Genomic DNA, 13,080 nt, shown 5'->3' with positions numbered 1-13,080 from the left:
TTAAAGACTAGAGAGCGACACTAGTGCCAGAATGTTTTTTTTTTTTTTTTTAAATAAGAGGAACTTGAGGAAAAAGAAGCAGAGAGAGAGAGAGAAATATAAGTCTGAGGAATGATTTAACGATTAATTTCACAAAGATTTATGACTTTATACGCTATTTGTATAAAAAAATAGACAAAATTAAATTTATTAAGTGTATACTTGAGGTATCATTTTAGAGCTGACGGACTATTTATGGCCTTTTCTCGCCACTCAGCCCTACTGTCTCTTCCTTTCCTGTTCTGTATCATCAATCAATCAATGGGGGAAGGAACCCTCAAATCCCTAACAATTGCCCATTTGCTCCGACAATCTCGTCCTCTCACTGGCACATCTTCACTCATTTCCACTCCCCCTAAAATCCCATCACCCCAATTTTCACCCACCCCCACTCCCACACTTTCTTCTCCCAAAATCCTCAAATCCCTTAACCAACCAACTCTTATTACTGGTACCCTTTCTCTACCTCATGGAGATAACAACTGCAATTGTTTTCAATTCTCTGATGGCTCTGCCACTCTTTGTTGTGACGTTCTTGATTTTAACCCCTCTATGATCAACAAAAAAATTCAAATTTTGGGTTGGAATTTCATACCCTTGAAATGCAATAATGGTGGGTTTTTAGAAATTATTAGGTCGGGTTTTCTTGATTCTTGTTCTTCAATCTCGGATACTTTTTCTATACTTTCTGGATGTTGTATTGATCAATATGATGCCAGTATAAAATTAAAAGCTCGGTATTTTGTGTGTGGTGTAGTAGAATCTATTAGCACTGTTTCTGTTGTTCCATGTAAAGCTGGGACCAAAGCTGATACCGAAAATCTTCGGGGTTTCCTCGTAAATATTTTAAGTTGTGGGTGTAATTTGTGTAATTCTAAAGATTTTACAAGATTGAATGATGAAATGGGTAGTCATTGTTGTTATAATAAACCTGAGATTGTTTACTTTTGTGGGTCTGCTTCTTCTTGGCATCCCGTGTTTTCAAGACTGATTAGGAGAGTTGTTTCGTTATCGGGATTGAAGAAGAGACTTGTATTTGTGGGGAAAAAAGTTTCTCACTTGATGTATGTAGTTGTGGATAACTCTTTGATGCATATTCCTAAGTTGCCCTTGCAATGTATGGAAACTGATGCGAGAAGGCAAGGAGAAGTTGTTAGTTATACGGGAACTGTGACAGGAATTTACATGAGGGGTATGATTGTTGAGTTGGATAATGAACTGTTGCTATTGTTAACAGATCAACAGCTTTCTGTTCCACATAGTGTCAGAGTTGGAGCAATGGTATGTTACAATAGCTTTTAGAATAAACCATGTTGTTAAAATGTAATTTTACTTTGATAAGAAAATTAGAGATTTTGGTGACAAGTATGAAAATTGTGTGTTTTTTCTTCAGGTGTCGGTGAAAAACGTTCATGTTGTAAATCCAAGTTATTCATGGACAAAGACACTTATACTAGGCTCTTGTGTTAAAACTAGCATTTCTGTGGAATGTTTCTCCTCACTGGAAGCAGGGTTAAGTCTGCTAAACTCTCTCTCCATCGTACAAACTGCGTATTAGTTTTATTCACGTGTTAAATCTTTGTTGGGCTCACAGGTGTTATACAGTGACCTGCTGTGAAAGCCTTCTTGCCAAGTTCATTGACTCCTTGGTGTTTGTTGCCAGGCTATGGTAGTAAAGCAAGATCAAATTGATTTTGTGCTTGTGTTAATATTATCATGGATATGATGGTCTTTTCATTTGCTTCAGGGTATTACTTGTCATAGTCTGTTTCAGGAGAAAGTTCTCTGGGATCTTATCTGAGAAAGAGATCTTGGGATCAACAAATGTAAGTTGCCTGCCTTACTAGTAAGATACATTAGAGCTTGGTCTCTGTTTTACCATGATATCTTTTCTTTGTGCCCAGTGTCATAGAAAACTGTTCTTAGCTGATGTGCACAATTGCAAGGTGTTGCCAGAGGGAAGGATTGGCTCAGATATATGCAACTTCATATTTACCCCCTTCAGTCTTCCAAATTCGGGTAAGTTTGTTATCATTGGTGAGCATATAAATTGAGTCTTAGTTATTTTACTCACTTTTGGGGTTTGGCAGCATGGAATGTTCATGGAATTTGTCAAGCATGATACATGTGCTTGTGGCGGGGAAAGAAGTTCTGCTCCTTTGAAGTTGGTAAGTTTGCAGGTTTTATGAGATGTTCTTTCTTTCTGGGTGTTGGGGGTTGGTGACACTGCTTTGCTTTCCAGAAATTTAAAAACTCATTTAGCTACATAAAATCTAATAGTCATTGTGCAATCAATTTCAGGTGGCACCTATCGCTAATTTAATTAATTCGTGTGAGGCCATGTGGAAGAAAATGATTTGCCATCAGGACACAGATTTTGATATCATGGGTACCCAAAAGGAGCATAACTCCGTATCTTGTGGTGGGAGACCTGTTGTGCTGTCTATAAAGAAAGTCATTCACAGTGAAGACTTAGGTGTTTCTTTGCTTGGAATCTTAAAGGTTTGAACGTGTTATTTGAACTTCCTTTTTTATTTTTTCAAAGATATAGTTGCCAGAACTTAGGGGCCTAACCTATTATGGCGTTATGATGATGTCAGGTAGCATTTCCTAACTATTGCCTATTGGTGGCCTCTTTGATTTATGACCATAGTGAAAGAAGAGTAGTTTTATAGGATTGATCTGTATAAATGGGATACTTATTTAATAGCATCATTTCCTAATATCTTAAATTTGCGTGCATTTGATATCTGAAGCATCTTTTTTCCGACTTTAATAGACTTATCGACATAATTTTTTGTTCAGCCAGGTCTCACCATCCTCTGGAAGGATGTTACTTGTTGATGCAACTGGAAGCATTGATGTTATCACACCAGATCTTCCATCAAGTTGGAAAATCAATAACATATACGAGGTACGATACAACATCAATCTTCTTTCATTTGGTGTACAGCACTATAAAGGTTACGTGGTGAAAATTGTTTCATCCACGAAATATTTTCTTTTTCAGGTCAGAAATTTTTTGGCAATTATGGAAGACATACCCATGAAGCTGGATCATGTTGATTTACTCCAAAATGAACCTTTTGCGTGCAGAAGTATTTTTGAGAATGCCCCATTTGTGAGAGAGATGAACATGCCACTCCATCTTTACTACAATATGAGGGACCTAACACCTGTAAATCCTCATTTTACTACCTGCGTAAATTCACAAGTTGACTTTCGGAAGGTTGGACAAGGAAAGTATCATCTACTTCAGTTGATGCACAAATTCCCTATTCTGCAAAAGGTATGTGTCTTGCAAAAAATAGTGCCGTCTTACAAGGTTGTGATAACAAAAATAATCAATCTCTGGATATGTTTTCATCAGTTTCAAGGAAGTCAACATGCTTCAAGAACATCAAGCGCATTTGCTGAGGCCTTAATTCTGCCTTGGGATTTACTTGTTGCTGACAAAACCAGAGATATCCATATTGATAAGCCTTTCATAGACCAATTGAAGGAACCAATGAATTTTTTTAACAGAACGGAAAATGGAAAGCTTATTGCATGTAAAAGGCATAAACCTGACCAACTGTCTAATCAGGCTTTGACGTGTGCACTCAATGATACTGGAAATGAACCGAGTTGCAGCTCCAGTCACCCTGCTTACACGTGCTCTTTTGTGGTGGACAAGCATCATAACTCATGCGTCCCAGAGGAAGTTCCGTGTCTTGTGACGGGAAATTGTGTTGATTATCCGTCCCTTGGTATGTTGCACCACACAGGCACCAAAGCAAATGTGGGGTCTTGTTCCAAACCACAAGTGAGAAGGGCATTGCTAGAATTCAAATCAGAAGCTTTTTCTGTTTATGAGGTATGTCGTTTCATCCCTATTTGTTCTGATGTCTGGCATATTAATTTGTTATATAAAATTTGGATTAACAACTTACACACAACCTTTGTTCATTAACGTTGCAGGTGTTAAAAATTTTTGGTCATTACCTTATAAAACATCAGAAAGAAGACATGTTATGTACTGATGCAATAGGTGATAAAATAGTTGTGAATTCCGGAACAAACATTTGGAGCGCTTCTTTTTCATCTGTCAATGTTCTCCAAAAGTTAGATGTTTCTCAACAGTCTGGCTCTTTTTTAAGTCACAATAGTGTTCTTCCAGAAGGCTATCATCGGTTTCAAGTTCCAAATTTTGTGCCCAGTGATAGAAGCAATAATATCTCTTCAGATGTCAACTTATATATGCCATCTGATGTCACAAACTTATTTGATGCTAACTTGGAGGAATTTTGTGTCGAGCCTCTAGTTCCATTTGGAGAAATGACCAACATCTATCCCTCTGATCATAATTTGCCCGAGGGAAACCTAACATCTATTCGTGGGCAGATCAAGGCTGTTCATTGTTTAGATGGAAAATCATATGCAGCACATTTAAGGTGCGAGAGTATCAATGGAGTTTGTCCGTCATTATTCTTAGAAGGAACTACCTGTATGTGTGTCCACGTTCTAATGGACAAAAAGATGGTATCTTCTTTTTGCTTTTCATATGCTGAACTTATTAGATGACGCTTTTGCCTCTTTCTTGTTAGAAAACATTTATGTTACCTTAAGACTGTTTCATGATTGGGTAGGTCAAGATTTTTGGCGCTGCAAATAAACTTGCTTACCCTGCTGGATTTGGACGAGGTGTCACTGCATCATTTCACAGAGTTCTTACCCTCAGGTATAGCAACTCTTTCAGCTCAATGTTTCTGCCAACCTTCACCTCTTGCACTTCTACCCCTGTAACATGTGGGAAGACATTTTAGGTGAAAATTGTAAGTATTTTGTAGATTATAGTAATAGTTTTCTCTTGCAATTACTAGGTGCCATCGTTGCTTATTTCACTAAGTTAGCTTTGTCATGTGAGTGCACATTTGACACATGAAAGGAAGATTAAGATCTATAAAAGATTCATGAACACTTTAATATTTCTGACCTGTAAGCTTCTACATATCTCAACTAATATGTTTCCATGAACAAATTTCTTTATGTTAGACAGATATTCAGTAAAAATGGCAGACTATCACTAGTCCTTTTATGGCTGTGATGACAAATATTGCTTGCTTTTTGATAATGCATGCCTGGGTCCATGGCACTAGTGGTTTATTAATAATATGAATATTCTCTTTTAAACTGGATTAGCGTTTATGCTATTGACCCTGCAATTGTTTTTCCAGTGCGCAGGAGAACTTTATGTTGATACCTGCATCCTTCATCGTTATCAACCCATCAAGTCTGATAAATGATGATAGGGATGATGATGCACACACTTACAAATCTGCTGCTTTGGATTTGGATGGTGGTTCTCCATTCTGTGCTATAACTGCATCTCTAATTTCTGATACAGTAAGCTGTTTAGAGACTCAACCAGTGGAATTCCATTGCAGGGTAACCACATTTTTTATGCAGATATTAGTTAGGGTTAGAAACTATGGCGTCTCTGATCTTGTTGAGAAAAGAAAACATGTAACCTCCGTAACAGCTTTTTCACTCCCTAACAACCACCTCCCATTGTATTTGTCTAGATTATATACAAATGCTCTTAGGGTAATATTTTTTGCGTACGAACCGAACACAAGAAAATAAGTAAGAAATCCACTTATTTTCATGGAATACGTTTTCAAGAAAACATTTTGCTTCATACCGAACACACCCCAAGTGATCAGAGAAAACAAGAAAAGGGTAATTAACAAGATGCATCTAATATTGCATATTCAAAGCTTCCACATGTGCTTCATCTTCTTTATTCCTTATTTTGTTCATTTTTTCCCATGGCCACCAGTCTTTGTATTTTCTTGGGTTAAATAGTCTCTTTGGGTTGAATTTTAAATGCTGATAGAGATAAAAGAAGCTGTTATCTTCTTTACTAACTTTAGTATTCATGTTATGTAATTGAAAGTATTTGACCGACTGCTTGCTTTTCAAGAAATGTATTTGATCATGGGCCCTAGGTTTTCGACCAAAGTGAAATGTTTTTAATGTCCTTTCTATAGGGATGGCAGAAGTGCCCATCTAAGGTGAAGTTAGTTGAAACGGTATACACGAGGTCACGGGCAATTCTCAAAATTTAGGGAGATCTATAATATTTTTGCTTAACATTTTGTAGGTGCTAGTTGGACTTCTCTTCTCATAGGACATCCTTCTTTTTCTGCTCATATCATGTCAGGTTGTGGCTATTTATGTCCTGGTCCTGGAGTACAACACAAAAGACAAATACCGTCAGTCAAGAACCGAGTCTAGACCTAATTCATTTGGGGTTGACATTCCACTTGCTGGTTTTATCCTTGGTATGTTTCTGTATTTAAATGTTTCAGAGCTTTTGATCTGTTATATTAAAGAGCTCTACTTGATTTTGTGCTGCCATTTTCTATTTCTTCCTTAAATTTTTCAGTCATGTGGAATTTATCTAAATATTTATATAACAACTAAGTTCTTTTTAAATATTTTTTATGAAGACTACCAGGTGTTTATATCTAGGATTTCTATGCAGAGATTTCCTCAACTTGTTTGGTACTGAGGCATAGTTGTTGTATGCAGAGATTTATATTGTTTCCCCATAGTAAATGAGGTTTCTTTGCTACTGGAAAATGCTCATTTGCAACAGTTAGTTAGATCTTGTCCTAGTCTCTGGAAAGTTCCCTGATCAGTTTTCAAACAATGCTAGTGTTCCATGATTATTCTCTATGCTTGCGCAGATGATGGGTCATCATCATGCTGTTGCTGGACTAGTTGGGAGAGCGCAGCAGTTTTTCTGGGGTTACATGATAAAGAAGTTTCAGGTAAAACTCGCAAGAGGTCAAGGAAAAAGCAAGCATGTAACAGTTTAGCTATTTCCCGTTTAAGGAGAATTATGAAGCGGCATGGCAGGGTCACAGTGAGAAACCAGGCGTCCACCTTTGAGTCATCATGGCAAGACCTTGTGTTTTCTGCCAAGCCTGAGAAGATTATAAGTAGTTCAGATCGAGATTTCTTTCAGTCCCTGATCCTCAAAGCTTGCTGCAGCACCCTTTTGGTAAGTTTCAGTAGCTGTCAGATGTATCATACTTTCTCATCTTATAGTATGGAACAATTTAAGTAGTGCATATATACCTATAGATACTTGTGTACCTATGATATGTATGTATATATGTATGCATGCGTGCATAATGTGTGTATTATAAATATACATGTATGCACATGCGTATTGTTTCTCTAGAGCTACGTGCTTGTTTATATCATTTTGTGTATCTTATTATCTGGTTGTTACTGCCTTTTATTACTGTTGCCTTTTATTAATGCTGCCTTCTCATCTTTCCTTGAGCCAAGGGTCTATCGGAAACAGCCTCTCAATTTTTTAAGGTAGGGGTAAGGTCTGCGTACACTCTACCCTCCCCAGACCCCACCTAGTGGGATTATACTGGGTATGTTGTTGTTGTTGTTGCACATGCATATTGTACCTATGGAGAAATGTTAGCTGATTGTAGTTTAAATTGAAGAATTGTAGAGATATACTACAAGCGAGTATAGTTATTCTATAAATATAGAACTATTTGCTGTTGTAGTCTTTTCTGATGGTGGTGGCCGGGCCAGCTAGCCCACACCTTGACAGTGTTCCCAATATATCGGTTGAATAAAGAATTAATGGGACATCACATAGTAGATTAACCAGTATATTGGTTGAATAAGCATAGGGATTAGCAGATTATAGGTTAAGCTGGTGGTCTTGACTTGACTTGAATCTATTTTCTTATGCTGTTTTCATCCCGTCAGCCAATTCTTATAATCTCGGCAGCTACATTATGTACCCCATCTGCTTTTTTTTTTTCCCATTTTGAAGAGTAAATTTAAGATGTGCTTTGTATTCGTTTCTGGCAGACTGTTGTTGGGAGTCTGATGAGTTCAGACGCTATCAGGCAGCTGGAGACACATTTGACTACGCTGGATATGCTGATGCTTCCCATGCAAAATGTATGGATTTCGGAGGTTCGTCACATGGACAGTCTCGCTCGGGCTAAAAAGATCCTTCAAGGACTTGTTGAAAGCTGAATTAGTGAAACTCCAAAGAGAGTGCCCGCAGACCTTTCAGTGATGTAAATTGTAATGTACATTTGTACATGGATTCTCTTCTTAACTATATCTTCATGCCATTTCGCAACAGTTATGTACAAACTCAGCTTCAACCATATTGATCTTTTGCTTCCAAAAGTGAAGATTTTGTCAATCTTCCGGCTGGACATTGTGTTATATTTGCAGTCTCCTATTTGTTCACGTCTTCATCTTGTAATCATATTCAAGTGGCGAAGTACTCGTAGTCTTGGTGTTCTTTATACCTGTGTGTTCACGGGTTCAGATGTAGGATACATAGCCACAATTTTTAGGATACAACCACAATTTTTGTTCTCAATCATAGCTGATGGAATCATCAAATATTTGCCCTCCTTGCTTCACCCATTCATTGCCATCAACCGGATGTTCGAATTCATTAATCAAGATGGCAGGAATGTCTGCGCAAGGTTCCGCTTCTTTATTTTAATTTTAACTACCTTTGACAAGCTTTTATTTTTATTTTCAGAGAAGCAATTTTTAACAGCCATTTGTCACTTAAAATTAGGCCAAGGAACAAGCATTTTGCGGAAGAGGTCAGTATGTTACAAAGCTTTCATACTTTATTTGCGGAAGAGGTCAGTATGTTACAAAGCTTTCATACTTCATCTGAACATGAAAAACGTTTCTTTTGAGTTACTAATAATAGTTTCGATTGTTCTTGGAAAATTAACCTTGATATCCGTTCGAACTCAAAAATTTAATTGAGTGTTAGCTAGAGTAATCCAATGATTATGAAATGTAATTTAAAATACGGGGAGAAAACACTTGACTTGTTTGACGTTTTCCTACCATTAAAAGGCGTTACAGTGTCTCAAAAGAATTAAAGCACAATTCTTTAACAAATTTTACATACGAGAAAGTTTCCACCTACACACTTGGTAAGAATTCATGTTCCTACAGTAGCAAGAAAATTCAGTCTTTATAGCAATAGATAGAAGTCAATGTGTCATTCAAGTTCTATTGTACAGAATCCACTGTATATGAGAGTTGGGACCCGAAATTTTCAGTGAAAGGGGGGTTTGAAATATAAACAAATAGGAGAATCTTAGTAACTCGGTTGGTTGGCTACCCGAACTTTCACCTTGTTGGTGAGAGTTCGATTCCCCACCTTATACTCCCCTTGTCCTACCCCAAGTTTTTCTAAAAAACAAATACAAAAGAAGTAAAAACATGAAGAAGTCAAGCGGATTTAACAGTAGTCAGTATATTTAAATCAAAGGCAGTTTTAGGGCGAGTTCAATAGGTTCAAGTGAATTTATTACTTTCGCTCGATCCATAAGCACATAAACAAAAAATTATGCTATATATACAGAGAGAGATTAGACTTATTTTGAACTTACTATCTATAAATCTTATATTCGCCATGATCTCAATCTATCTCCTTTTGTTATGTCCCCGATTGAATTGGAATTCACCTTAATTGGGAATCAGGGTTATCAATTAAAGAGACACGTGGACGCTTGAGAGGAGGATGAGTGTTTAATGAGAAGCTAATCAAACAGTGGAGATAATTTCGTTTGTTAACAGGAACCATTGATCTAATCGAAGCTAACTATGGAGATATTAGTGTAGTTCATGCAGCTCTATCATAATAATCCTTGTAATTGTTCGGATCAATTGAGTAATAAAACTTCTATTTCTACCCTATTTTCATTCTCAATTCCTAAGTACATTACAATTGGTATCAGAGCCTAATTCTAGCCTACTAAAAATGACGATTAGTGAAACTAGATCCAAATATATGAAGGAAAACCTAAAAGAATTGGATTTGCAATTACAAAACCACATTGCTGAAACTGGACACAAAGAAGAAGTAACAGATGTAAAATTTGAGGAACTGCGAATTTTTTTTGATATGTTGATAGAAAGGATGATGCCAGCGAGGGATGGAATCCTTGGAACTCCACCAGGGGGGTTATCGCAGGCGAATGGATCTGGTAACCGACATAGAGCTATGGACTTGAATGCTGTACCTGCAGTTAGACAACAAGTGAACAAATTTCGTCATAAAATTGAATTTCCTTACTTTGAGGATGATGATCCTCAAGCATGGATAAGGAAGTGCAACAAATATTTTCTATATAATAACATTGAAGACTCAGAGGAGAAGTTGGAGATGGCTATTCTTCACCTAAATGGTAGAGCAGAGTCAAGGTACTTTTCCTATCATCTGAGTAAGGGTACAGTCAAATGGGTGGAATTTGTGGAGGAGATTTTTAAGAGGTATGCTGATTCCATTAACAGATTGAACCTAATAGGGGAGTTCAAAAGGGTAGAGTAGAAAGGGTCAGTGAATGCGTATCTTGAGAGGTTTGAAGATCTTAAGGCTTGGGTATTGGTGAAGAGTCCAACTATTCCAGAGGAGCTTTTCTTAGGGTTCTTCATTGAAGGTCTAAAAGATGACATTATGTATACCATTAAGATGCTTGGCCCCTTACTTCGACTCAGGCTGTGGATAAGGCAAGACACCAGGAGAAGGTGCTGGGAAAAAAAATACTAATAAGAAGAGTAGGGTAACTTGTGGTAGGAGTAACACTACATATGGAACCCAACCAAACTCAATTAGCAATAGAAAGGCTATATGTGGGTATAAGGAGGGACCGAACAACATAGGGAATGGTGTAATAGCTTGAGAGAAACTAGGAGGATGCAAGGCTTATGCTACAAATGTGGAGATAAATGCACCTATGGTCACCACTGCAAAAACAAACAACTCAATGCCATTTCTGCTGAAGCAGAACATGAGGATATACATAAGGAGCCCATGATAGAAGAGGAAATAGGTGAGATAGTACCATTCAATGAAGGTGAGGTGATAGATGAAGCTATCAATTTACATGCTCTATGAGGAATTGAGGTTCCTAACACTCAGGCTGAAGGGTGAGTGTAAGAAGAAGGAGATGTTTGTATCGCTAGACTCTAGCAATACACATAGTGTCCTGGATTTGGAGACAGCAAAGGAAAAATGATGTGTCATTAGAGAAGCAAATACCATGAGGGTTACAATGGCAAATGGGAACTTAGTCATGAGTTACCATTTTTGCCCTAGGTTCAAATGGAGCATTCAAAATATTGAATTTGAGGACTCTATGAGACTTATTAGGCTTGGGGCTATTGACCTGATCCTAGGAGGAGACTAGATCAGAAAACACAATCCAGTACTACTATTGATTTATAGCTTATGAAGACCAAGTCACTCACAAAGGGAAGAGAGTGAGGCTTAAAGGGATCTATCGTGCAACATCATTATAGTCTATGTCAGCCACAATTATTAAACAACTTTTTAGGAAAGGAAAAGTTATTTGGGCTTACTTATTAACAATGACAACTTCAGAGGTTAAGGAGAAGGGAAGTTCACCGTTGGCTATCAACAGCATATTGGAGGAGTATGCAGATGTTTTCCTTAAGCCCACCACATTGCCTCCCAGGAGACAACATGACTAATTTATTCCATTGAAACCTGATGCAATTCCTATAAGTGTCTGACCTTATAGATATAATTTTTCCAAAGAATTGAGATAGAAAAACAAATCAAAGACATGATGGCCTATGGAATAGTACAACCCCATCATTCTCCATTTTCATTTCATGTGTTGTTCATCAAAAAGAAGGATGGAACTTAGAGGTTGTTTAGATTACAGAGAACTTAATAAGATGACTGTGAAGGATAAGTTTCCTATTCCATTAGTGGATGGTCTACTTGATGAATTACATGAGGCAACTATTTCTTCAAAAATTTACCTTAGGGTTGGTTATCACCAAATCAGAATGAATGAGCCTAACATTCATCAAACAACTTTTAGAACTCATTTGGGGCACTATGAGGTCAAGGTGATGCTATTTGGTCTTACAAATGCACCAGCTACTTTCCAAAGCTTAATGAACTTTGTTTTCAAGGATCACCTTAGGCACTTTGTCTTAGTGTTCTTTGATGACATTTTGGTCTATAGTACAACATTACAGGAACATGATAATCATTTGAGAATGGTAATGGATATTCTCAGAAGGCAACAACTATATACAAAGAGATCAAAATGTGCATTTGGTCAGGATAGAGTTGACTACTTGGGTCACATAATCACAAGAAAGGGGTATCTACAGATCCTGCCAAGATTGGGGCTATGATTACCTGGCCTACACCCAAATCCATCAAAACTTTAAGGGGATTTGTGGGTCTTACTGGGTATCTCAGGAGGTTCATAAAGAGTTATGGGGGGATAAGTAAACCCTTAACTAATTTGTTGAAGAAGAACCCCTTCACCTGGGTAGTTGAGGCAGATATTGCTTTTAAGAAACTTAAAAGAGCAATGTCTACTGCACATGTTTTAGCTCTGACTAATTTTACTAAACCTTTATAGTTGAAATTGATGCTTGTGCTAAGGGTATTAGGAGAGTGTTAATGCAGGAGGGTCAACCTATAACATTTGTTTAGCAAAACACTGGCTCCTAAGCATTAGAGTCTCTCAACCTATGAATAAAAGTATTTAGTAGTATTATCTGCTGTTAAAAGTGAAGGAATTATCTCATGGTGGGTCATTTTGTCATTAGAACTAACCACCACAGTTTGAAATACTTATTGGAACAAAAGGGGACAACAACACAACAACAAAAGGGCCTGACTAAGTTGCTAGGCTTAGATTATGAGGTGCTGTAGAAAAAAGGTACTGAAAATAGGGTGGTTGAGCATTGTCTAGGAGATAGGAGGATGAGTCTACTTTGGCTGCTATAACCGTTACAGAACCCACTTGGATGGAAGAAGTATCAGAGTTATGAACATGATTCTAGAGCTTTACAGTTGTTGACCACATTTATTACCACACCTTCCAACCAAGGGCATTATCATGTGTAAGAAAAAACTATACATTGGTCAGGGTACTGAGATGAGAAGAAAGGTATGGGAAGCTTTACACCATTCAC

General features: G+C 37.4%; 2 protein-coding genes across 4 annotated transcripts in view; both read left to right on the top strand.

The window, feature by feature from the left end:
• The first annotated feature begins 225 nt into the window (after nucleotides 1–225).
• Nucleotides 226–8,278, top strand: LOC132619258 (CST complex subunit CTC1). 2 transcript variants are annotated; one of them, XM_060334197.1, is made up of 16 exons: nucleotides 226–1,320; nucleotides 1,433–1,551; nucleotides 1,634–1,708; nucleotides 1,787–1,865; nucleotides 1,996–2,058; nucleotides 2,130–2,207; nucleotides 2,341–2,541; nucleotides 2,849–2,953; nucleotides 3,050–3,328; nucleotides 3,410–3,895; nucleotides 4,000–4,560; nucleotides 4,668–4,759; nucleotides 5,256–5,424; nucleotides 6,245–6,365; nucleotides 6,774–7,090; nucleotides 7,933–8,278. In XM_060334197.1, exons 1-16 carry the CDS (start codon nucleotides 235–237, stop codon nucleotides 8,101–8,103), a joined length of 4,002 nt encoding a protein of 1,333 aa, XP_060190180.1. In that variant the 5' UTR covers nucleotides 226–234; the 3' UTR covers nucleotides 8,104–8,278. The 2 variants fall into 2 exon arrangements, with proteins under 2 accessions (XP_060190180.1, XP_060190179.1); XM_060334196.1 differs by having other exon boundaries at nucleotides 227–1,320; nucleotides 5,256–5,466.
• Nucleotides 8,158–13,080, top strand: part of LOC132619260 (uncharacterized) — a 25,822-nt gene continuing 20,899 nt past the window's right edge. The window contains exons 1-2 of one of the 2 annotated variants that reach the window (XM_060334198.1): nucleotides 8,158–8,570; nucleotides 8,669–9,275. In XM_060334198.1, coding sequence (XP_060190181.1) covers nucleotides 8,158–8,570; nucleotides 8,669–8,795 — 540 coding nt within the window. In that variant the 3' untranslated portion in view covers nucleotides 8,796–9,275. Of the gene's footprint in view, nucleotides 8,571–8,668; nucleotides 9,276–13,080 lie in introns of those variants that run through there. The other variant, XM_060334199.1, reaches the window with a different exon arrangement.

Source organism: Lycium barbarum, chromosome 11, assembly GCF_019175385.1.
Source record: "Lycium barbarum isolate Lr01 chromosome 11, ASM1917538v2, whole genome shotgun sequence".
Taxonomy (NCBI): Eukaryota; Viridiplantae; Streptophyta; class Magnoliopsida; order Solanales; family Solanaceae; genus Lycium; species Lycium barbarum.
The sequence above is the reverse complement of the archived record's forward strand: the minus strand, read 5'-3'. Positions and strand labels throughout refer to the sequence as shown.